The following is a 26,662-nucleotide window of genomic DNA, read 5'->3' on the forward strand; positions in this document are numbered from 1 at the left end:
GAGCCCAGCAAGCTACCAAGAGTATCTCACCCGCACGGCAGAGCCTGGCAAGCTACCCACAACGTATTCGATATGCCAGACACAGTAACAACAAGTCTCAAAACGGAGATGTTACTGGGCCCGCTCGAGCAAATCGATGAACAATGGGAGGACCGTGACTGTATATATATATATATATAAAGGACAAGGCTGATTTTCTTACCAGTACATACTAGTGAACCTGGATGAGAGTCCTTGTGGAAAACCTGTGAGGAACACAAGCTTGGGAAGAATTCCTACAGGTTATCTCTGCAAGAGGAGAACACCTCTTCTGAGATACCAGCTTCATTCTGGCAACTCTATTCCTTTCAGATATTTTGCTCTGATTCCTAGCAGATATTTCCAAGACTTCATGATCTGTGGAGAAACACTGTTAATGCCCCCCCCCCAACCCGACCCCACGTTGAGGAATAAAGTGGAAAAGGAAGAAAGGGATCAGAAACAGTTCCACAAACACTAGTTATCTATTTCTCCACATTTTTATTCTTCTCATTCTTTTGTCTAACAATTATGTCTGAGATTCCATTTTAAAATGTGACCCCTACCTCTCTTCAGTTATGATTGGATATTTTCACAGAGTCTAGGTGTATCGCTGACTCATTCTGTCAAGCCAAAAGAGTCATGTAAGTTACTTGGTGTGATGAAAAGTAAATGGGCTTTGGAATCATACTCACCAAAGTCATTTTCTCATTTACTGTTTTTTTAATCTTATCTTTCTGAATAAGTTGTTTGGTATCTTTGTGACCTAATTTTCTTGTCACAAAAGTGAGATAAGATTTTTTCATAATTAAAATATTGGAAGAGCTAAGATCATGCAGATTTCTTTTCTTTATTGCTTCCTCCCCATTCCCTTTTGCTTCTTCTTTCCTTTACTCTTCCTCTTTCAACTCTTTAGTTCTTCAAGCTCCTGGCGGACCCTCATTTCCTCTTCCAAGACATAGAAAGTACCATCTTCTTTCTTTACAAAATCATAACCAGGGCCCAAGGATACTCTTTTATAAATGACCCATTGCTCCAATAGGAGTAATAATAATAGAGAAAAATGTCATTGTTTCAATAAGAAAAGTCATATATATTTGTTTTCCAATGATAAAATGCTTTCATGATAAATTTACAATGTATCACCTTTAAAAATATATCCTTCAACTCTGTTTGTATGTATTATGATGAATGAGTTCAGGACTTTCCTATATTCCTGACCTTGATTATGTGTCTGAGCTGGTAGAAAGCAAAGCGTATGTATCTTTGCTTATATGAGCTCCAAATGCAGCTGGAGTTGTGTAAATTGAAAAGAACCATCAGCTCTGAGGAAATATCATTCCCTGATATTCATGAATCTGGGGTTGACTTAACATGGCTTCAGGAAGATTGTTTCTCTGCAGGCTTTCTCTACTGGATGTGACTGTGCACAGATGCACTTTACCTTTGGAAGATATCTCTGAAGATGGCAGATTTACTTGCTGCCTTTTAAGTGAGACCTGCTTTGACTGAATCAGTCATAATGAGTAACTGAAGAACGTACTGGCATGCAAGACTTCCACTGCCCTTCCCCTATATATATTCTGTACGCCCATCAGAGTGATTCGATCTACCAAAAAAGAGAATGACCAAGAAGCACACCTGGAACATGCTATGATTTCATTGCAGGTCAGCCCTTTGTGAATCCTGATGGGACCCCTGCGATATATAACCCTCCCACCAGCCAGCAGACACTGCGAGGTGCAATGGTGGGGCAGTCCCAGCAGCAGCCTCAACAGCAACCCTCTCAGCCGCAGCAGCCAGTCCAGCCGCCACAGCCACAGATGGCTGGTCCACTGGTCCCTCAGGTAAGTTGCTGATTGGAAGGCAGGGGGAGTGTTCTGAAGTTTAGAGAGAGGTGGGTAGCCTCTATGCAATGATATGCATGAGGGCAAATGAAGGAAGAGCTTTATTTTTCTTTAGATTTTGATTCTCTTTTTACTTATGAAAGAGCCTTTCTTGGAGACTAAATTCATAGTCTCATCCAGGATTTTGCATCACTTGCAACTCAGATCAGAGGATCTTGACTGCCAAGAAGTAGTATAAAAGTCTTGATCAATAGGAAGAGCAATTCATTCCAAGGTGACTTGGTTGTTTATGTCCCCCTCCCGTTGATCGTCGATTTGCTCGAGCGGGCCCAGTAACATCTCCATTGGAGACTTTGTTGTTACTGTGTCTGGCTTATAGAATACTCTAGGTAGTTTGCCGGGCTCTCCGAGAGGGGCGGAGGAATCGAACTCAGGTCGGCCATGTTGGCCGCGTGTAAGGCGAACCTTGTCGAAATATTGAGTTGTCCTTCTTTCCTAGGAAATGTCCACAGAAATCATGTAGGTTACCGAATCAAATCACATTTAAATTTTCTCTCAGTCCTTGAGTGATATTTTAAAACCCAGTGCATATAACCACCTAGAAAAACCATAACTTCAAGGTAGATTCTCTCTGGGCAAACAAGTGTCAGTTAAGGTTGGCTGGGTTTGGTCTCTATGACTTTGACATGTATTAGTGAATGGTTTATTCATCTCAGAAGTACACTGAACTAAAGGGACCTTACAAGGAAAGTGGTGTTCCTTAGATGTGATAACCATCCTCAGAATTGCCACTTTCCAATGCTTCTCTGTTACCTGATAAGCTTTTTCTCTCCTCCAGTCTGTCCAGGGGCTGCAGTCTTCCTCCCCATCAGTGCAATATCCAGCCGTCTCTTTTCCTCCCCAGCACCTCCTGCCTCTGTCTCCAACGCAACAGTTCCCCATGGTACTGTACCTAATGTTTAGGACATTTTTCCTAGGACCGTGTTTGCCTTGGTCCATCTCACTACTTGTCTGGGTCAGTGGGCTCTGGGTAGGAGCTTTGGCTGACTGTGAGGGTTTATGTGTGAGTATCTAATTCCATAACATTTCAACATGTCTCCAAAAAATGTTGAGTTCCATATTTGCCCTGCATTTAATATAAATCTGCTCAGTATACATTTTTTAAATGCTTTTCATGCTCAGTATACACTTAAGGAATTACCTATAATATAGGAATTGACTACCCTATAGGTTACAAATAAGGAACAGAAAGGCATAAGAACTTGGTTAAAGAGTTTGGAAAGTATACTAATATTATGTCAAAGTTTGTATCCATCATCAGCCTATGCTTCTTCAATAGGTGTTCCCCTGGCATTCAATCTCTTAATTACCTGGAACTGGATTCTTTTGAACAACAAAATATTAAATAAGCATTTTTCTTAAGTCTCAATAAATAAATATTCTCCCAAATACGAGTAACCCCACCCACCCACCTGTTGCTGAGACCAGCCCTGACTGCTCCATCTTAGCAACTGCCATGATGATGATGATGATGATGATGATGATGATGATGAACACAAATTCTTCTGCCTTTCTCTGAAAGACAGGTCCTGTGGTTTACTGCTGGTATGCCAGCTGACTCTTCAGGACAGAATCCCAAGCCCTGCATGGCTCAGAAGCATCTTAAGCCCAAGTCTTCAGTTGGTGGGGGACAAGGAAGAAATCATTTGTGTCCTTTGAAAAAGGAAAATGTGGGTCAGATAGTTTACTCTCTCGTGGTCCCAGAATGAATCTGGTTGCTCTTCTCATGTTCTTTTGGTCAGGAAGGAGAATTTCTTTATTTTAGTATTTTCAAATTAAACTTCGTCCCTCTCCAAGGATGGCAAGCATATATCCCGGGGGTTTGTCTGCCTCTGTCTTACTAAGCTGCTCTTGCTGATTTCCTCATTTCTCTCCCCACCCCACCCCCGCCCTTGACTTGCAGAGAGATGATGTGGCTACACAGTTCAACCAGATGAGCCTGAGCCGGCAGTCTTCAGGAGAGACTCCTGAGCCCCCGTCAGGTCCCATCTACCCATCCTCACTCATGCCACAACCAACCCAGCAGCCAAGTTACGTCATCACCTCTGCAGGCCAGCAGCTTCCTGCAGGGGGCTTCTCAGGCTCTGGGCCGCCCATCTCCCAACAAGTGCTCCAGCCCCCTCCCTCACCACAAGGATTTGTCCAGCAGCCACCACCTGCACAGGTCAGCATACTTTTTCTCATCTCTGTGACCTATAACTGATTTGTATAGCAGTTTAACCTCTAGCTTTCCATGGAGAATATCACCAGGTCAATCTATCTTGCCCTCCTGACAAAAGGTGGGAGCATTCCATTGCTCAATCTTGAGTAAGTAAGTTGAATGAGGTTGACCCAACTGCCTGAGTACAAAAGAGAAATGCCCCATTTTCCAAACTGCAGGCCTAGGGACCTCAGAAGAGCATTTCTTGCTGGGTGATGTTTTGCTCACTGATTGGCTGAAGACAGAAACACCTTGGAGATGAGGAAAGACTGCTTTTGTGGACAATCTTAGCACTGCTATGGAAATGTGTTCTTTCCTTTCTATGAATCCATAAGCATTTTTTGGAGCTAATCGGGTGCTCCAGGCAGAAGCTTCTCTATGAATATAAAGGAGGGAGTAAGCTCACATCTACTGTCCTTTTCTTTCCCTTTGGGGGGAACAGAGCTCACGGGTGCTCTCAAAGGTAGCCATTAATCATATTTAATTGACTTGAGCATGTAAGACACCACAGATCACTGATTTTTACTGTCTTCTGAAAGACTGATTATGTGTTACTGTTCACCACCAAACATCTCTGGTGCTCTCCTGGGCATCTCCTGCAGAATACTGCAAGTGATTACTGTCAAGATGTAAAATGCACAGAAGTGCTTTCTTGTCCATTTTCAAGGCACATATGTCCCAAGCAACTTCTATCTTAATTATGAAATATTATTTTATAGGAGCTGTTTAAAGTACAGTGTCACCTTTGTATCATTTGTTTCACTGCCTTAACATCTTGAATAAATTATTTTCTTTCCAAATCATACAAAAGCCTCTAGCATGAAATGATTTTCACTCAGTGGTTCATTTTATTTTGAGTGATTAATTGACAGTTTATCTTCAGTTGCCATCACTGTAATGGGTCCTTGCTACTAAGACTTAAGGAACTGTGAAAAAGAGTTCTAAGTTACAGAGGGAAGGGTTTCATTAATATATTAATTATATAGCTAATAATTTTAATTTTTCAAGTTTACTTTTTTGGAAGAATATAGTTTATCTCTTGTAGCCTGTAGAGGATGTAAGTGTTGTTTTACCAAGTTCTCTATTGATGAGACCAATTTGAAGATTGTTTAATTGAGGACTTTTTGCTTTTTCAAGAGTCCTTTATTGATGATTATTTATCAATGTAAGCACTGCAGGAACAAAGACAACTCAAAAACTTTAATGCATTAATTAAGAGAAAATGTTGCCATACTTGAAACTAGAAAGGGGGGGGGGGTGTTATATCATCATGGTTGATGATCCTCTTAACATCTGAGAACTTTTTCCTTTTCTTTCTTTTTTTCCCCTCTTTTTGGGTCACACCCTGCGATGCTCAGGGGTTACTCCTGACTCTGCACTCAGGAATTACTCCTGATGATGCTCAGGGGACCTTACGAAACTGGGTTGGCTTCATGCAAGGCAAATGCTCTACCTGCTGTATTATCGCTCAAGCCCCATCTGAATACTTTTCAAAAGAACTACAGACACAGGTATAGGATATATTACCCCACTGGCTTTCAATATAATAAACGTTTTTAAAATTGATTACCTGACTATAAGACAATGAAACAAACTCTTTAGAAGTAATCTGTGTGTAGTAGGGTAGTAGTTGTTACATGTACATAAGAAAGACCATATTTCACAATATTGAAGATCAGTTTTGTTTAACTCCATTGAGTGTGCATTCTGAATACTCAGAGAAGATGGAGCAAGAAATGCCCATGAGCAATCAGAGGGCTATGAAGAAGAGATGTGGGAGAAGTAGTTTATCCAGTTTATTAATATTGCTTTCTTTACTCTCCAATTTGCTCATATTTTGATTATATTTTAACAGTTGTTTAAAATATATCTTTCTTCCTTTCTGCTGTCTTATTATTTATTCTCCCCTTTTAAATATTCATACTAATCATGAAATTCCTCCTAGCCCAGTTAAACTCCATTATTCTTTGAAGGAAGGTGAAAATCAACCAAGTATCCATTTTCACCTGGTTTTGTGTGTTTAGGGACTGTGATTCTTAAGAAAAAGGGCTGTTATTCCTCTAACACAGCTGCTCAGAGAATCAAAGAAAATAAACTCACTAAAAAGAATAAAACAAGTAAGCAAAAGAGCTTGAGTACTAATAATGAGGTTCTTCTTTCTCTCATCCCTCAATACATTTTCATGTTTTGTACTGAATGTAAGAGAAGAGATGAAACATGTATGCAAGTTTATATTTAACAAAGATGCCATCTTTCCTAAAGAAACAAGATAGTATATCTTCTAAATAATATATGGATACAATTCTGACAAATAAAATTAGATACTAGTTTCTCTATTTCTAAATCTTAGCAAGTGTCTGATATATAGTAATCTTCAAAGCACCACAATTTACCAGCATGTTACTATGCTGATAATAAATTATTACTAAAATTATTAATTATTATTAGTTAATAGTAATTATTAACTAACTAGTTAGGTGATACATTATTATCAGGCATTTATAAATATCATTATTAATTATGCTGGAAAAAACATTTTTCCAGAATCATCTGGATTTTATTGGTATTGCCTTAAAAAGAAAAGAATAAGTAGTGCCCAAATTCTTTGTCATGTTTGTTTCAGAATCTTACTGATGAATTTTTGTATTATTAAACCATCTGGATTATAATTCCTAACGATTCCACAGGCTTACGGTAATACAAATGCACACAAATCATTATATTCTATGTCAGTTATCACACGCAACCTGTGTTTCAACAGCAAGATTTAAAAAGAAAAGAGTTTCCTATTTGATGTGAGCAAATCAGAAAATGATACAGCCATGAAAATCACAATTCTCAAACAGGAGACATAATTTTATTCTAAGTATAGAATTGTTACCTATTGCTGGGAAAACTCTAAACTTTAAGGAAGATGTTAGAAAAAAATCAGAATGTGGAAATTGAAAATAATTTTTTATTAGTCAGAAAATAGCCTTAATATTGAGGATCTTAGGCAGGCATTGTTCCAAATCATGTGACAACTGACGAATTTTATTGGAAGCAATTAAAGTTTCTCCAACCATACTCAGCCATTAGAAAAGGACAGAGGCGACACAAACAATATAGTAAAACAAGTTTCCTTTTTTTGATTCAATATAAATATTTTATATTCACTTTTTTTCAATTACTCTGCAGTTTTTTTGCAGACTTAACCCCATTTCATCATTTCTCTCTGCTTTCTTTTAGGCTGCAGGTGGACATCTGTGTTTGCATAAAAAAAAACTTATGTTAGAGATATTTGAAACGACCAAAAATGTTTATAGTTGGTTATAGTTGACTTACATTCTTTCAACATGTACTTTGAGGAGAGGAAAGTAAGCCTCTTAAAATCTGTAGTCATGTGAACTAAAAAGTTCTCTCAATCTTAAAATAAACCAAGTTCCATGCTTTAAGGGTTTTAAGAAAGGAATCAAGAAATCACTTAGAAGAGGTGAGCAGTGTGAGCAGAAAGGGCAGAGATGGCTCAGCTCTGCTGCAGGTGAAACTGATTCTGGCAGCTGGAAGGGAGCTGCATGACATATCTAGCACCTGGGGGAAGCTTGTATTTCCCATATGGCCAGTTCTACCTGGACTTCTTACCCTAGTGGTAGGGTATCCCTCCTAGAGGAGTAGAATCTCCAAGTCTTATTAAGGATCAGGCTCCAAAGTCTCAGAAACCATCGTTTCAGCTTACAGGCATTCATTAATGCAAGTTCTAAGACCAGCTCAGATGAAAGGGTTTGGGGATCTGGTTTAACCTCTCAAGCATGAACACATGCATAAATAGAAAAGTTTTGCGGACTATCTTTGCAGATCTACTACAACTGCACCCACCCCTCCAGATGACGTTTTGTGTTTTAGAAAATGTTGCTGATTGCAGAGTTCTCAGTTCTCTGCTGTTTCTCCCTCTGGTCCTCAGATACCCATGTACTATTATCCAGCCGGTCAGTACCCTACCTCAACCACGCAGCCGTACCGGTCTATCACCTCGGTCCAGTTCAGTTCACAGAGGGCTCAGCAGATGCCACAGGCAGCACAACAAGCAGGTACTTGGAATCTGTTTCTCCTTTTCTCTGCTAACCCAATTATTTTTGCATGTAAATCTCTCAGCTGTCTTCTTTGGATAAGTATCCAAGCTTAGCAATTTAAATCGGATCATTTCCCAGAGACGATAATGGAGCTTTTGATTAACACTGTGTGGAAAAGTAAAAGGTACAAGAAGGGGACAAACATGCCACTCCAGCCGCGCAGGCATGCATGATAAACAGTTTCCATCAATGAGTTTGGGACCCTCTTGGTTTATTTGAAAGCACAGCTTCAACGGCATCCTTGTCTCCCTAGATCTTACTTCTCCCCCGCCCCTCTTTTCAATTTAAAGAGACTTCTTCCCCTGTTCCTGAGGCTAAGGAACCGTAGCAGGTTGTTTCTAGACCATCCCAAAGAGCACTGTCAGTAGAAGAAGGTCATAGCACCGCAGCTTGTATCCTGGTGGAACTGACTCCATGGCCACTTTGCCCGCCCAGAGCTCGGCAGCCACTGTGCAGTGGGAAGGGGGGCCGATGCACTGTACGAGAGTGAGTAGCAGGTCTCACAGTGAACCGGTCTCTTTCCCTACTGTGTCACACATCTAATGAATGGGATGCCCAAGAGCAGCAGGAAGCAAGCAGGGCTGAGTGACCTGTACTAGGGAGAGGTTGATGTCCTGCCTGCTAACCACCTTGCAGTGAAAACTGCTCATTGTCATGCTGAAGACCGCCTGGCTGGGGGACTCTGCCTTCCTTCCGTAAGTAGGTCGTGTTCAAGAGCGCATGCTCCCCACCGCTGTCCAGCAATGTCTGCACCCTCATCTGCTTTCTGCACTGACTCCATGTATTTGCACATAGAATGTGTACAGATAAAGGTGTGCGATTTACACGGGAGATGGAGCACTTTGGTAAACCGTGGCATAAAAAGCACAATCCTTGCTGAGGATTAATAACGGTAACAGACGCTCTCGGAATACTAATGTGGGCACGGCTAGCATGATGTCAGATTGGAGAAATAATTAAATTGTTCTGTATTTCAGATAGCTGTTTGTTCTCAAGTTTATCTCAGGATCTATTTAAAGTCTGTGGGAGAAGTAGAGAAATGTATAGCTAACCAGAACTTGTCTTGTTTTGATTCTATCTTCAGTTGAATCTGGCTTGTGTTCTGAATGGACTATACTCTTTTTTTGTAGTAATAACAAAATAGTTTCAAATTATTATCTAAAGAAAATAATTATGCAATACTTTATCAGACGGTTATAAAATGCTATTATCCATTTGGTGGTAATTGTGCTGTCAGTTCAAGCACGTACTCTACTAAAGTACTGCTTGAATTTTGAACTCTTATTTTTCTCTTGCTAATGTTTATTGAAGAGTTAATTTACCGTCTCTTACTTATGAACCTATGGTCTCAAGTGGGAATTTACCTTTTGGTTGCCAGTGTTGCCAGAATAACTTTTGTACCAGGTGAAACAATCATATGAAAGTATAGTTTATATCTATGAATGTGGTTGTAGAAGTTCTTGGAAGATGAACCTGTTGTTGTTGGGTCTGTGCAAAAGTTTAATGACTATGTTAACAGGACAACAGAATTAAAAACAAGAATTTAAAATAAGCCTTGGGATGCCCACTGTCTCTTCTCCATTTACCTAACTCATGAGTTCCAATATAAGGTGGGCAAAGTATGACAATGTTGATTCATTTTAAAGGTACTTAGGGAGAATTTTGAATTGCAGTAGGCCCCTCTGCATCTCCCAAAGACTGAAATAACCGACTTCAGCTACCATTCCTTGACAGTCTGGTGGTTCTAACTTGTCCCATACTCCCAAATTGCTAAAGTAATGCCATGATTCGAATGAGGTAGCATGCTCAAAAAGGGAAGCAAATATTTTGGGCATCAAGATGAGTAGAAGCAAAAGTGGTTTGTGGGAAGGTGAAGACATGAGAAAAAGAAAACAATGCATGAACAGGTTCTTTCAGAAAATAGCACCCGTATGCAAAGGCACACTGAGACCTTATAGCTTTGGGGGGCAGCAGATCTAATATTGGGCCTTAAATTTCAATGTGGTTTCATAGTATTGCTGAATGTTGAGTGAATATTTTAAAAGGTCATTGGTGTCTCTGAACTTCATAAAGAGTTAAACTCAGCTAACAAAATCTAGGAAAATCAGATCAGGACATGACTCTGGATTTCAAGGGCCCTGCAGATGGCAGGACTTTTGATGATACTAAAGGAGACTTCTCAAAAGAACAGTTATTTGGGGATAACTTTATGTTGATGGACTGTTTCATAGAGGCAAGTGGCTCCTTGGATAACTGTAAATACACTACTGCCAAGAAAAGTTAGAAAATGCACCTTTCTGTCTTTAAATTGGCTTATAGACTAGTGTTGCAGGGTACCATCACAGAACGATGTCCTGTTTGACTCATTCCTTCCCATCTCTCCTCTATCTCCTGTAGTCTTAAGTCTGGAATCTGACCTCTCCTATCTTCATTTGGTAAAACCAGATTGTATTATAGTAAACTCAGCTATCATAGAATAATGCATTAGAGATTGGCAAAATTATGTCAGTTATAGCTAAATGGTATTTTAATCCTATTTGCTTCTTGGCACCATTCTTTATTTAATTGAAGTGAAAATTATCTCTTCTTTCTCCTACATTCTTGCCAACATGAATATCGTTATAACTTTGACTTCTTTCATAGGTCTTTAAATTATACACAGTTCACTTTTAGGAAGGGAATTAGAGTTTCTGTAATTTATAACATAGGACAGTTGAGTCACACTGGGATTGTTTACTCTTTATCCCAGTGTTTCTCAACCCCTCCCAACTGTGGACCCCTTCCAACTTTGTTTTCTTCCTACGCTACACCCTGCCCACCCCCCTCACCCAGTTCTACCATCTGGCTCTCTTGTCTGATACTGTATCCACATGTATGTGATTTTCATCTGTGGCCTCCAAAGAATATCATATTGGCATATAAGGTGGGTGATATATGGCCCCTGATTGAGGAATATTGCTTTATCCTATCCCCAAAGGTTTTTCACCAGTAGATAAAGCAGCTCATGCTGGAAGAAAGATAAGAAATTTTAGAGGAATTAAGAAATTGTACAGAAATAAAAGGGAGATTTTTATACTGGCATTGGATATAGTTGCTACATATATAAAAAGATTTATCAGAAATACCATTAGTGGAAAATTATTTACTGCAATTTGATATTATCAGTCATCCCTAAAAAGGGCAAGGAAACAATTTTCTTTATAGGACTACTATTGATAACTCAAGATAGGATAGAAAGACAGTTATTCGTGCATGACTAAAGTGTTTCTAATAAATCATTCTGACCTTGAAGACTTAAAATTGAAAGTATCTGATTAGTGAATATATATTTTTTCTGTGGCCAAACTTTTGGAAACAGAATTTCACAATGTTGAGAACATACCTTTCATTCCTTACTGATATTAGTTAATACTCATATTAGGCCTTACTTTGCTTAAACATTCTAAAGATCAGAAAATTGTTATTAATCATTATATCCACTATATTTAAAAACTTCCCCAAAATCACAAGACTGTAAGTAGTCATTATATCCACAGTCACTTCAGGATGTTTTATGGAGTAGTTTCTATGCTCAGTACTTACACACATAATATTGTTTAATCACCCCAGGGAATTTATACAAAGGAAATATTAGCAATTAGCTCCTTTCTTTTATAGGAGAAATGTATGCTCAGAGAAGTGAAAGAAGTGACTCTGGGTTCTAAGCTTGATCTAGTGCAGAAGAACACATAGGCTTGAGTGGTTTTAAGCTGGGAAAATATAACCACTTTATTGTTAACACAAAAACATTTATTAGCTAGATAATTGTATTGAAACTAGCATACTGGAATTCATCTCTGCCCACACTAATGAGTGACAAATAACATCTGATAAATTATAAATTATCCATGTCCACAGGTTGACTCAATAGCAAAACTCTAGGAGACTCTAAATTTTTGCCTCCCACTCCACTAGGGGGTTCCATATTATTTTGCAAAGCTGGGAGTACCAAATAAGAGAGCAACTGAGACCTTTATATAGGAATTTCTGGAAAGGGGAAAACATTCTCTCAGATCCTGTGTCTAACTTTCAATTCCCTTTCTATTTTGATTTAAAGAGATTGAGATAAATTTTTTGATGCTTTAGAATCTGAAGTATGTCCTAAAGTCAACAAAATGGAGCTTATAACATCTTATATACTTCCATAAATGGATATTTGAGGATGTACAAATCTGGCTTTGGTGATTTTAATAATACTGCTTTCATAAATGAATTAGAAAGTATTCTCTCCTTGTCTATTTTACTTCGAAGTTTTGTGTAAAATTGGTGCTAAATCAATGATTCCTTCAGTGAAGCCATCTAGGCCAGAAGATTGGTTAGAAGTATTTTTTTGGTTTTGTTTTTACATTTTATTTGAAGACAATTTTGGAGTTTTTAAATTGTGCATTTAATTTATTATTATAGGATTATTTCGACTATCTATTCACTGTACAGAGTTGTAAAACTGTGATCATTGAGAAAATGGCCAATTCTAAGTTATAAATTTATGAGAGCAAAATTGTTTGTAGTATTCTTTCATTACCCTTTCAGTGACTGCTTATGCTCTGATACTCTTTTATTTTCCTAATATTTATGACTTTTTATTCTTCCTAATTTTTGTCAATATCAATAGATTATTAATTTTATCAACATTTTCAATGAACCAGGTTATTGATTTTCTTAACTGGTTTATTATTTTGATTTCATTTGATTTTTCCTTTATTATTTTTTTCCTTTTGCACATCTTAGGTTGTTTGCTCTTTGTAATGTTTTGAGGTCAATGTTAGAATACTTATTTGAGACCTTTTTTCTTTTTCAAGAATATTTATTGTCATCTGTTTCCTTCTAGCTCTGTGTCAGTTCTTTCTTATGTTTTTAATAGGCTAATTCTTTGTTTCTCAATCATATATAATTTTTAAATTTTCTTTGAGACCTCTCTGGCTAATTATTTATTTATTTGTTTGTTTTTGTTGATAATATTATTGTCATGGTTGGGTCTAGGCCAGAGGTCAAATCCCAGGCTTCATACATACAAGGCTTTTCTTCTGTCACTGAACCAGAGCTTTAGCTCTTAGAGGTGTATTGTCTAAGTATTTGAATATTTTCTTGTGTCTTTTTCCTTAAGTCTAGGCAGATTGAGTCTATTATAGCCAGAACATACTACGTATAATTTCAGGTAATAAAATTGTTGAAATTGGTTTTATTGCCCAGAATATATGATCTTCTTGGTAAATGGGTCATTAGCACTTAAAAACAAAACAAAACAAAATCCCTGGATTTTGCTGAATGGATAGTCCTAGACTTCTTAAATCCTGTTTTGCTCTTGTTGCTGTTGTTGTTGTTCCAATCTTCTGTGTTTGTGCTGATTTTCTGTTTACTGGTGCTTTTCATTGCTGAGATCTTCATGACTGCAACTATAAGGCTTTCTGCAGTCCAAAAGTAATCTTGATGCAAAGATTTCCCCCAGAATCTCCATATTCCAAGTACTGAAATGAGTCTGAAGTTATTTAATGCATGCTATACTGTTTTTTTTTCCCAAATAAAAAATGTTGTATTCCCCAAAATAAGATAAAACCCTAGACACTGGACATTGAAGAAGCTATTCGTATAAATTGATACCTGAACTCTGGCTTCCCAAGTTTGGGGCACTATTAGTCAATGCCAGTAATAATACTTTTGGTTTAGGTAGAAGAATGTTATATATAAATGCTTACAATTTTCTACACTATGTTCAACTGCCCAAACTTTATGCTTCTTAAGTAGACCAGGAGACTGTATACCCAGACCTTAAGAAAATAGAAGAGGAAGATAAAAAGGCTGCAGATCTGAGCAGGAAGTAGAGGTGAGGAGAAAGGGAACAAAAATAAAAATGTCTGAGGTTATTATATTGGCCAGTCATTCAGTGTGTATTTTGAAAACTGAAGATGCCTTAAATTTGCTTTTACTCTTTACTTTTTTCTGTCATAAAGCTATTCAGTAGTGAGCAATTTTACTCCCAGTTTGGTGCTCTGAGGCCACTCTTCACAGTGCTCATGGGACATGTGAGGCTGGGGATCAGTTCAGGTCTCCTGCATGTGAAACCTGTGCTCAAAGGGCTGAACAGAGCATAGGTTTGGCCTGCAGGTGACCCGGCTTGATGTTCAGACTTACACCTCTACTTTTCAAAGTTTCCTTCCTCTTCCACCATCCCAAACTTCCCATCACCTTCTGAGTTAGCCATTTTGAGTAAAAACAAGTTTTATAGAACATTTTCCATGATTTTTTTAAAGCACCATTCAGAAGGAATCCACGGAAAGTAATTGTTAGTAGTATTTCCTGTGGCAAAACCCTCCACAGTTTTGGTGGAGCTTTATTAAGTACAGGCAGATTTAATCACTTAAGTTCTCTCATATTTCTGTGTTACATAAGTAATGCTTTAACTAGTCATCAGTCACAGACTTGATGTCTCTAGCAGGGGACAATTGTGTAGATCTCCATGAGGGTTTTGAGCTTCTTTCTCTCTCTTTTTGCTTTTATTTACAATGAGCTTCATTTGCACTTTCTCTTTCTCCTAAAAGTCATCATAAGAGTTGTTTAGTAGAAATAGCACTGGAGTTTAAGCACTCAATTTGGTTTAATGATAAAATTTGAGGAAGTGTTAGCATTCTTCTCAGATTGAACTCTATCTTGCCAGAACTTAGCTTCTCCTACATCCATATTTACAGACGTAAGTATCAACAAAAGCTTCAGAAACTTTCAGTTTAGTGAAATCTGACTTGTATATTCCTCTTGAGTACTTCAACTTAGTGTCTTCTAACACTGCCTGTGGTAAAGAACACACATACACAAAGTGAAAAATGACATTCAAATAAACTAGAAGATATGTTATCTCCCCACTAGTCCTCATCCTAAGGGTTTCTTAACTTGTCACCTGTATTTCTTACCTCTCACAGTATCTTCTGCAGCTATACTAATAAACAATGAAAACCAACTTTATAATAGGCCTGCTATTATTCAGTTAATGGGAGAAAAAAAGGGAGCTGGATATACAAAAGGCTCCAATGAATTAAAAAAATGTATGTAAATAAAAAGCATACAGAAGAGTGAGGGAAGAAGCAACCAGATGAGAAATGTAGTCCCTCTCTTTTTTATTTTACAAATTAATGGTAGGATAACAGAAATCCATGAACATTTCTGACCATCAAGATAGAGATTTCTGGCCAGGGCAATCTTACAGTGAGTAGGCAATTGCTTTGCATGCAGTCAATCCAAGTTCATTTATTGCCACTCTGTATGGTCACCTGAGCCCAAACAGGAGTGACCCCTGCGTACAGAGCCAGGAGTGACCCATGAACATCATTTGTTGTGGCCAAAAACAAGACAAAGCAAAACAAAAAACAAATAAGATAGAGATCATATTGATTCAAACCTCCATTCTGAATACTGAGAAAATAATTTGTGTATATGGTGATGCAGAGGGGGGGTCCTCACTTAGTAAGTGGAGGGTTTTAGGAAATCATCTTGTGTGATATATGAAACTGACAAAGAGGTCATTATATTTACCTGTTTCTCTGCAAAAAAGGATGCAAATGATTGCTTTTTACTTAGATAGATAGCTAGAGTGATTCAATTTTATCAAACCCAGCCATGTAAAAATCAAATTTAGGCCTCAGAAGATAATTCAGAAGACTTTGTAAATAAATTTTAGTACCATGTTCACACATATTATGGGTATGTGGATAAGGGTTACTAAAGCCAGTGCTCCTCAAACTTTGATATGTATATATATATATGTATATATATAAATATAAACATATTTGGGATTATATTCAAAGACACATTTAGATGCACAGGACTTCTGCTGTATGTTTTATGCTTGTTCTTTCATGATGCTGATATGCTAATATTACTGTTCTACTGCCTAGACACAATGTCATAGTACATTTGCCACAAGTACCTGTTCATATATATATGTGTACATATATATATGCTATTGCAAGAAGATGAAACCTAGCAAAATTCACATTTTTTTCAATATTTGCATTTTAGACACAGATCTAATATTTCATAGCCAGCATATATGATATATGAGTAATCTAGTAAGTTGTTTAGTATTAACAAGTCCTAAACACTTATTAAACAGTAGTTATAGATTGAAATTTTAAGAGATCATAATTATAGTATGATCCTACCACATAGCAGACAATTGTATGTGTTGAAAGAAGAGGATCTGGAGAAACAGTACATGTGTAAGATGTTTGACTTGTTCATGGTCAACCTGGGTTCAAATTTCAACACAACATTTGGCCACCCAAGACCCACCAGGAGTGATCCCAGAGCACCGGGTGTGGCCCCAACACAAAGCAAAAATGAAACAGAAAGAAAAGATATATATTTATAAGTTATTATGGTAGCTTTAAATTAGAAGAATGTGTGTATGTGCGTATGTTTGAGAGAGAGAATGGCTTAAAAGGCTAACTGGAGACCTCTTCATTGAATCAAATAAAATAGGAGCAAAACTGTTGCTACATGCCATGAAACAAAACAGAAAGTTACTCTCACATTAGCAGTAATATGCACATTTTTCTAACTTAAAAAATTCAAGGAATATGTTATAAAACCTTTAGAGTGTCTTTATAGAATACAGTATGCTTGGGTTTTTGTACCCATAGCAATTGGAGAATTTCTATAAGTTTAAAGTAGTACTGCTCCCATGAAAGCCATTGCAATGATTAGTTTTCAAAGTGTTCAGATGGAGGGGAATAACCACCTTGAAAAAATGTTCTTAATAATTCATTGTTCCTGGCAACTCTTTTCTGCCACCAGTTTTGTTTTCCTCTGAATGTGTAAGCATGTCATGTTTTTGGTGGCATCTCTGGCAAGAAGCTACAATATATGACATGATTATTTTAAAATACCAACCCTAGCTTCTTTGCTTGTAGAGATACACAGCAGTCCAGTAAGGAAAAAATGTGTCTTTTTTTTCTTTTAGGAATAATAATCCTGTTACTTTAGCTTATTGTCAACATTATCAGCTCTGTTAAGAAAGAAGACTGCTTACTCTTTTATATTGTTCTCAAACAGTTGAGATTGTGCAAAGTGAACTTTAATGGAATCTATTTAATCAGGGAAGTTGAAAGTAAAATTGACAGTGAATTTTATATTTTTAGCTTGACTTATTAAGCAATCATGTCAAAGCAATTGAGAACAGTATTTTTCATTTAAAAGATTCATCTCTTTATATTTTCTTAGCATATTATTCACCAGACTTTTCCCTTTTGGGGATTGATTGGAGGTAGGGGGAGGGAGCATAAGAGCTCATGAACTTAGAATTTCAGTGGGACCAACAAGATATATTATTTTATGGATAGCAGAATTTTGTCCTTTTATCTTAAAATGCCTTCCCCAAAGTTGATGATTTAAAAAATATATAGTTGTCAATGTATCCTACTTCCAATTTCCATGAATTTTAATACAGAAAATCCTTGTAATCAAAGAAGCAATTCAAAAATTATTACACTTGACAGGTCTAAAGAAGAGATTTATACTTTAGGTACCTGCATTACTATGTTTCTAAAAGTAAAGAGGTAAATTATCAGCATTATATGAGAATTTCATTGTCTGACTTTTGTTGACATCATTGGAAATCACATGGATAAATCCTTGTGGAACAAGCTGTTCTAAAAATATTATTCTGGAAAAGGTTTCTGTGGAAATGTTCACGTGTTCCTTTCATTAACTGGTTCAATTATTACATTTACAGAAACAGAACTTAAAAAGTATTAAGCTGAGGTTATGAGCAAAATTAACATTAATAGAACAATATGAGGTACCATGCTACTTTTAGACCTGAATGATATAGATAAACTAGAACCCTTGTCTCCTAGGAGTTTCCTTAGAACTTAGCATTTCATATGTATTTTGATGCTTATATACTAAATTTGTTATGCTCTTAAGCACTGTGAGAAAAAGGTTGAGATTTTAGTAAAGATAGGAAGAAAGACAGATCATAGCATTATCTGTTTTTATTATACAATAGCAATCATTAGCTTAGGGAGGAAAGGATAAGTTAGAGGTGATAAAAAGAGAAAAGTGGTAAAAAAAATTCCTGCTTTTTAGGAAAACCAATATACTGTGAAGTCTTTTGGAGACAAATCTAAGGAAGCTAAACTACTTATTCCAAGCTGTCAGTCTTACCTGATTGATTTAGCTGTATTAAATTAAGAGAAGTTAGGCTCTTTTTCTGGTCCCATATGCAACCTTAAACCTTCCTTTTTAGTTTTTTCCATTTATTTGTTCATTTGTTGTCAACTATTTCATCTGTTAGCTATATCCTGAATCTATGAATTATCCTATTTCTAATTTTTACTAAAAGTTCCACTTTTGTTGGAAACATTATTTTTTACAGTGAATTATTTCTCTCCACTCCTAAACCTGATTTTTATTTATTTTTATTTTCGAACTTTAACTCATGACTCTACACAAATTATCTGTATATTTTTTCTTCTACTAAACAATCTTTCACAGCAACCCCTGGGTAGTTTTCATATCATAATTTTACTGTATGTACCCTGTACCCCCTTATAATTCTCACACATTTCCCATTATAAAAATTCTTTTTATTAAGAAATAAGACTCTTCCTTCCTCCAGAGAATGACGAAAATCTAACATTCAAGTTAATAAGAACACTATGCTGAATTTCCCTCACTTCTGGATGCGACCACAAAGTATTTTAGACGAGCTCTTGTTCATCTCCATATTCCCAGAGTCAGCATAAAGTTGGCCCTTGGGTTTATAATTTAGCATAGGGATTTAAAGTGATAACAAAAATTGAACATTATAAATCATGTAATATATTTCACTTCTCAAAATTTAAAGATGCATTGGTACCAAAATTAAATTGTTGGCCTTTAAATATGTATGTTCCAAGTGATTCTTTGTTGCTTAAAAATTGGCTGCTTTTCCAAGTTAAAATAAAAAGCAATGTTAAAACCACTGAGTTTATAGGACACTACCTCAGAAACAAATAAAATAATCAGAAAAATATTTATGAAAAGTGTTGTTCTTGAAAATTTTTGGTGTGACTGCCTTCTGCAGACATATATTATCAATTCAACAAAACCATTCTGCATGAAATTTCTTCACTCACTGCATTCTTGCTTGTCCCTTTTTCATATAAGAACAAAAACTGTAATCATCCTGCTAGCTTTTCATTGCCCTAAGCCCTTTTGTTCAATTTAACTGGAGCCAAGGAACAATCCAGGAAGTTACAGGGTTGTATTTGCCATGTTGACTGAGGACAATTCCAAAAGAAACACAAACCCTCCTTACAGTCAATGAGGGTCCCTGGCTTACAAGTAGCATCACTGACTTACTCAATTGCTACAACAGGACTCGATGGCAGAGGCATTTTTGTACTTCTGTTCATTGGAGGAGCTTGTGACAGTGCCTAACAGCCCTCACACTTATGCTCTTGTCTGGATCTCTGAAGCCACCACAAACCTCCCTCTGTGGTTTCATTCAGGTGCTTTTCATAGTTGTCAGCAATTCTTTCCTGGTACAGTGATGCTTTTGATGCCCTTCAAGGACTCCCACCAATCCCTAATTGCCTGCTGCATCTTCTCCCTGATTCCCACATCATTTCCTTCAAGGTACCTAGAGACTCATTAAAATTGCATTTTTAACGGTCTCCCAGATGCTCTTACGCAGTTGTTTTTGTTTTTAGTTTTGCAGTCGGTCCAGCACCATTGCACTTTTTATGAGCCATTATGGATTGAACTGTTTCAGGGCGGGGGAGGGGAGAGTGACAGGAAAATGGGGCTACAATAGACTGCAGTTGAGTATAAATTTGATGTCTTATTGCAAGAATATACAGTTTTCTACAATACTTATTACTGACTCCCATCCTAGTTCCAAGTGTGTTTAAATAAAATTTTCCCAAAGGAAAATAATTTATAAACAAATATCACTAATAACTCAGTCAAGGTCAGGGTTAACAGGAGTGTGTGGTATTATACTCAGAAGGTCAGAGGTCTTGAGTTTCTATTAATTAACCTTGTTGGAGACTTGAATTTCTCTCGTAGAAAAAAATTTACCCACCAGATCTATTTGGTCATTTTAAAAGACTCCACTTCTATTAAAAAGGTGAGACAAAGCACAGTCCACACACTATTTATAACAGTGTGTGACACAATTTTGATAGCAATAATGAGTCACCTACTCCTGTTTTTGATATTGGGTATACCCACCATGTTCATCGGTCCAGAGGACATACCAATACTGCTGTGGGGACCATGTGGTGCCTTGGATGGACAAGTTCCACCAATTGGGATGTTTCCTGAACTTTAAATCCTAGCTTTGTAGGTCCAGAGAGGACTACCTCAGGTATAGGGGATGACCCCAGGTAAATCCCAATACTTCGTAGTGTCTTATGGAGGAAGAGCAATTGCAACCCAAGATATTTCCCAGCATTACCATATTCTGCCAGTTTTTTCAATACTAAAGCAGCAGATGTAGTGGGAAGTTAAGGCTTTCAAATCTCATCTTTATCTCTCCTCTTTAACTTCCATATTCAACAAACATTTCAGTCAGAAATTTGATACTATCTTTGCAGCTTTGGTCCCAAACAGAAACTATGCCAGAGAAGTTGCAGGGTTTTTCCCCCAATTCTGCCAGCGCTTTATTTTTTACATTTCCCATTCCTAAAATGAAACAATTCAAGGTGCTCGACATTGTTTGAGTTGGAGCCTATTTCAAGTGTCTCTGTGAAAGTGTCATACAGAGACAGTTTCCTTAGCAACACGACAACACGTACACATACCATAGAGACATTGCCTCCCTACCTTTTTCCCCAGTGCTTATCTGCACCACTGTCTGCCAGGCACAAAAACTACACTGTGGCAAGTTCCTGTTCCCGTGGGTTTAAACACTGGTGGCAAGATGCCACTACCAACCACTGACTGCCTTGAAAGTAGTTAGTTATTATTGGGCACTTTCTCTGAGTTTTAAGAGTGTGCCTGTCTCATTAGGAATGTGATTGTCCACATAAACTGAATAAAAATTACTGATAGCAGTTGAACCAATAGCATAGCGGGTAGGGTGTTTGCCTTGTACGCGGCTGACCTGGCCGACCCAGGTTCGATTTCTCTGCCCCTCTCGGAGAGACTGCAAGCTACCGAGAGTATCTTGCCCACATGGCAAAACCTGGCAAGCTACCTGTGACATATTCAATATGCCAAACACAGTAACAAGTGTCACAATGGAGACATTACTGGGCCCACTCGAGCAAATTGAACAACGGGAGGACAGTGACAGTCACAGTGATAGCATTCATTTTACCTTTGAATTCAATCAGTTCATGAAATTTGCATAAAAGTATATTTCAAATTCTGGCAGGGTCCAATGGTTGGTTTGTTTAATGCTGTGAAATTTAATGTGTTCATTTGGCAGAATTTATGACATTTATTAATTGGGTTTCTAAGTCAGCCTTCTTGGACACAAAATGCTGTCGTCCTATTAAATACAGCAGGATGAATATAGACATATAAAGTTATAGGCAGGCGAATCTGTGCTATCTGCTATCAAAGACACTATTCAGCAAGTTTGGGGATCAGCTGATGTGATTTTCAGTTCTAAATTCCCACTGTGGGCTGAGAAATCAATATATCATTCTCTGTCGGGATCCAGTGCTCAAACTCTTCTCAATTCACTATCCTTCTTATCTGTATTATTTTCTACTTTAGAACAATGATAAAGAAAACTTATATATAGTTGTTGATTTCTAAGTTATTTTGCCCCTGAGCTTTTCAGTTATTGAAAGATAGTGTGCTCGAGGCTTCCCCTTCCTTTTCTGGGTAATTGTACCACCTGTTTGTTCAGTTTGTAACTTGCAGAATTTTGGTGTTTGCCGCTAGATTTATTGCCTCTTCCAGAACAAGTCTTCAACACTAGTAGAAAAGTAAAAGAGAATTAGTGTTTGCTCCCTCTCCGCATTTCTTTGTAGATTATATTTTGAAATTTGTCTTCTCATTGTTCTTGAGGTTGTAAATTCAAGATTAAGTTGTTGGCAAGGTTGGTTTCTTCTGAAGCCTTTCTGGTTGGTTTGTAAAAATAAAATTAATGAAGGCAATGGAAATATTATGAAGTATGAAAACCAGTGTGCTTTGATGAAACATTCTTATAAGTAGTCAACACACTTTCACATCAGCTTGTTTTATTTTTTTTTATTTTATTTAAGCAGAACATAAATGGTGATCCAGTGTTCTTTCCCATTTTGAACCACTCTAGCTCTATAGGAATTACATTTCACCATCAGGTATAAAGTAGCACATCGCAACTACATGAGTATATGTAGGGAGATTAAGAAACTGAAAAAAAAAAGCCATATTTTTGTTCACAGAAAGTGAAAGGTAGAGGCAAAAGACAGCACAAGCTACCTTCAATTTCCACCCCTTTCTGGAAGTGCTTGTTAGTTTGTGGTAAGTGACTATAAATTATCTGAATCAGTAATACCAGTTCTCTGCCTCCGGAGAACTCTCTTTTCATATCCCAGCTCAAATCAGTGACCCTCCAGCTCTTCGGCATTGTTGCAAAGACTGGCTACTTGAATTCTTCACTTTTGCCTGTTGTTGACAGTCAGAACTTGTAGAACAACTGATACCTTGCTCTTCTAGATTTGTAGCAGATGCCTTTGTAGAGTTTGGGGGATGTGGGAATCTCCAGGAAAGCCAGAACCTCTGTGAAATTATCATGAATGGCTTTGTTTGGGGAGCTAACAGGCATGGAAGGAGAAAATGGAAGGCATGGAAGGAATGAGCTGGAACGCCAATGTCTGTATATAGGTCTTGAAGAAACTTGAGATAAACCTCATTGATTTGTTAGTACTGTGTGCCATACCTGGAACAATATGCAAGCATGGTAAAAGCAAATTGAAAGTTTAGCCTCTTCATCAGGAAAGATAGGGGTAGGATAGAATTAGAGATGAGTAAGCATGCACTTTCATGAATTCCCAAAAGCACTGCTTCTCAACACATATTACTCTTGCATTAGATTAGGAGGAAACTTATTAAATTGCAAATAACTAGTTTCTCTGCTTTTGCTAAATATCACCTCAATGATTATCCACATTATGTGAAGGGTGTCATTCTCCATTCTCTTAAAAAATTGTTGTTGTTTTAAACTAAGTATAACTGATGCTAATACTCAAATAAGCTTTTCTAAATTGCAGTCTCAAGCAATTAATATGTCATTAATATTTAAGAACCACTGACCTAAAGCTAATCTACTTTGAAAGTTCTTATTTTTCATTCCTTTTCCTATATTCTAAAGTATTCTAAAGTATCTGTGGGAGAAGGAAGCCAATGAGTTTAAATTGAGTAGAATTGTCCTTCCATATTGTCAAAGCTTTCTATGATAGTATTCATCAGGAATACAATCTGATACAGAAAATATTTACTTTTATTATATTTAGGGTTGCATTCAGAGATAATTGAGACTAGATATCTGGATGTTTAGGTAAAGGAAAGATATGAAAAAAGTAGTAGCTAACCAGCAATTCTTTACTACTTAGAAATTTTTCAGATGACCTCTCAGCCTCTGAGAGTGTTTCTTCTTTACCAGTAACACTACTCACAGCAAGATAGATTTGTATTGGAGAGGTGACTTTCTGTCCCAATATCTCGTAATGACCATGGATGTATCTGTTGCAAGCTGTTGGCAAATTTTGTGTTAGATTTAATTTTTAATAGGTGTATTTTGTTATTCTCCAAGAGAGAAATGATGTGTTGAAAAAAGAATCAATGCAATATTTAAAATTTTTTTAGTAGAGGCCATATTCATTCGTGCTTAGGTAGCATACATTGATGGAAAATTAATTTATGGGCTAAGAAGTTTAGCTATAGCACCAACCCCATGAATCAATGCAGTTTTTATTATTAAATGATGGAAATTGGAGCTAAAGATGACATGGGTAGTCAGTTTAGAAAGCTGGAAGCTAGCACTAAAGTCATTGGTGATTTTAATGCTGTGAGCAGTAGCTTGTTTGGGCTATATTATGAGTTATATTTCCTACAGATTTGATTTCTAAGTGAAAACAAACACCCATTTTGTTTCTAGGCATATATTTACTAAGCAAGCATTTATTATTGAGCCTCTCCTAGTATTGGGAAGAAATTTTGTGATACCTGATGACACAGACTTGGGCTCATTCAACATTGAAGCAGTGGGTACAAACCTTCCACAAATTCACCTAACTTATGATTTTTTTACAACACATTAAGTAACAAAAAATACTTTTTATGTTTTATAAAATAAAACTTTAAATATAAAATATAAAATAATACTACAAACACAGGACACTTAATACCAAAGTTGAAAATTTTATAATAATCTATATACACATTTTCATACCCACATAGTCATGCACAGATATTCGCTTGCTCATACAAAGTAATATCATGTCACCAAACTTAAAGTTATTTTTCAGGAGTCAGAATGTTAGTACAGTGATAAGACAGTTGCTTGGCATGTGGCTGACACAGGTTCGATCCTTAGTATCCCGTATAATCCACTGAGCACCTCCAGGAGTGATCCCTGAGTGAAGAGCCAGGGATCATTTCCAGGAGTGATAAAACAAAACAAAATAACAAAAAGTCATTTTCAAGTTTATATATATATATACATATATATGTATCTTAATCTTTGAATTAGAGAGCAATAGCACAGTGGGTAGGGTGTTTGCCTTGCATGCGGCCGACCCAGTCGACCCGAGTTCGATTCCTCCACACCTCTCAAAGAGCCTGGCAAGCTATCAAGAGTATCTCACCAGCATGGCAAAGCCTAGCAAGCTACCCGTGACATATTTGATATGCCAAACACAGTAACAGCAAGTCTCACAATGTTACTGAGCCCGCTCGAGCACATAGATGAACAACGGGAGGACAGTGGACAATGGACAGTGGACAGTGAAATTAGAGTCTATCATGATAGACTCTTATTTGTGTGGGTTAGCAAGATAGACTATACCTGAACCATGTAAATTCTGTATTTGTGATGCTATGAGGGAAGTTTCGGTATTATTTCTCATATTTTACTTTGTTTCTCTTCTAAAATACAGTTAATAATGCTGCCCCCACCACCACCACCATCACTGCAGGTGCACTAGCATTTAAGTTATTAGCATACCAGGCCTTTAATCTGAAACTTTCCATTTTTCATACAAACTAAATAATGCCATAATAAACACATAAGTACATCATGCTGTGGCTTGCTCAATTCTAATGGGGTAAGAGTCAATCTTCACTATTTCTGTATTATTTATTATATATACTACCCAAATGTCACTGAATTTTTACTCAGGTAGAACAGGTTTTATGAATGTTATATAGTAAATGTTAAATAACTGCTGAAGAACAATATCAGAGACTTCAATATAAGTCTCTTTATTTACACTATGTGCAAGTATAAAATATAGCAATTAGACAATACTGCATAGGAAAAATTCTAAACATGATGTTTAGTCATAATGTGAGTATAAGAAAATTATTACCCAGCAACTGAGAACAACCAAGGGTGTTCAGAAACTGAGAAAAAACACTTCTCTAATACAATTAAATGACATAATTTTGGTGCATGAATTAAAACCCCAATTACTCTAATAAGTGTGCTAGGTGCCTCCTTTCCCCTCCTTCTCAGCTCACTCATAAGAGAGTCAACACATCTGTACTGAAATCCTGTGGATATCTACATAGAGCTACATTGCAGATTGTGCATCTGATAAAGTTGCTTTGATAAAAGTCTTTTTATGTGTACACCATCCATCTGTTTCTCAATGTTATGTCTTCTGAGGAGTGATAAATTGAGCACAAGCTATCTCTTGTAGTGTTTTTCTTTCTATAATTGTATCTATAAGAAAGAGTTATATCTTAATCCTATGGAGCCACACAGAGCTTGGACAATCACCAAAATAGTAACCAAGGGATTCTGTTTCTAATAACCACAAGTCCTTTGGGGGTTATTGTAAACTCGAATCCATTTTTTCAGAAGTGACTCTGGTTTACTGAATCTGATTTTGAAATCACAATTGATTTTCACAACAATTTGCACTTGATCTTAGCCAAAAGGCTAAGAAGTGATATTTTTAATAACACAGCGGTAGGGCATTTGCCTTGCACGCAGCCAACATGGTTGACCCGAGTTCGATTCCTCCGCCCCTCTCGGAGAGCCCGGCAAGCTACCGAGAGTATCTCGCCCACACGGCAGAGCCTGGCAAGCTCCCCGTGACGTATTCGATATGCCAAACACAGTAACAACAAAGTCTCCAATGGAGACGTTACTGGGCCCGCTCGAGCAAATCAATGATCAACGGGAGAGCCTTTACTTACTTACTTTACATATAAATACCAGTACAGAAAGCTTGTGTTAAATGAGATTA

At 37.1% G+C, this 26,662-nt stretch overlaps 1 protein-coding gene across 12 annotated transcripts in view; it reads left to right on the plus strand.

The window, feature by feature from the left end:
- ARPP21 (cAMP regulated phosphoprotein 21) overlaps window positions 1-26,662 on the plus strand; it is a 160,629-nt gene that overhangs the window by 100,714 nt on the left and 33,253 nt on the right. For all 12 annotated transcript variants that reach the window (XM_056129898.1, XM_056129897.1, XM_056129901.1 and 9 more), the window contains 4 exons: window positions 1,687-1,865; window positions 2,704-2,808; window positions 3,829-4,089; window positions 8,066-8,192. In XM_056129898.1, coding sequence (XP_055985873.1) covers window positions 1,687-1,865; window positions 2,704-2,808; window positions 3,829-4,089; window positions 8,066-8,192 — 672 coding nt within the window. The remainder of the gene's footprint in view (window positions 1-1,686; window positions 1,866-2,703; window positions 2,809-3,828; window positions 4,090-8,065; window positions 8,193-26,662) is intronic.

This window comes from Sorex fumeus, unplaced genomic scaffold (genome assembly GCF_029834395.1).
Source record: "Sorex fumeus unplaced genomic scaffold, SorFum_2.1 ptg000072l, whole genome shotgun sequence".
NCBI classification, from domain to species: Eukaryota; Metazoa; Chordata; class Mammalia; order Eulipotyphla; family Soricidae; genus Sorex; species Sorex fumeus.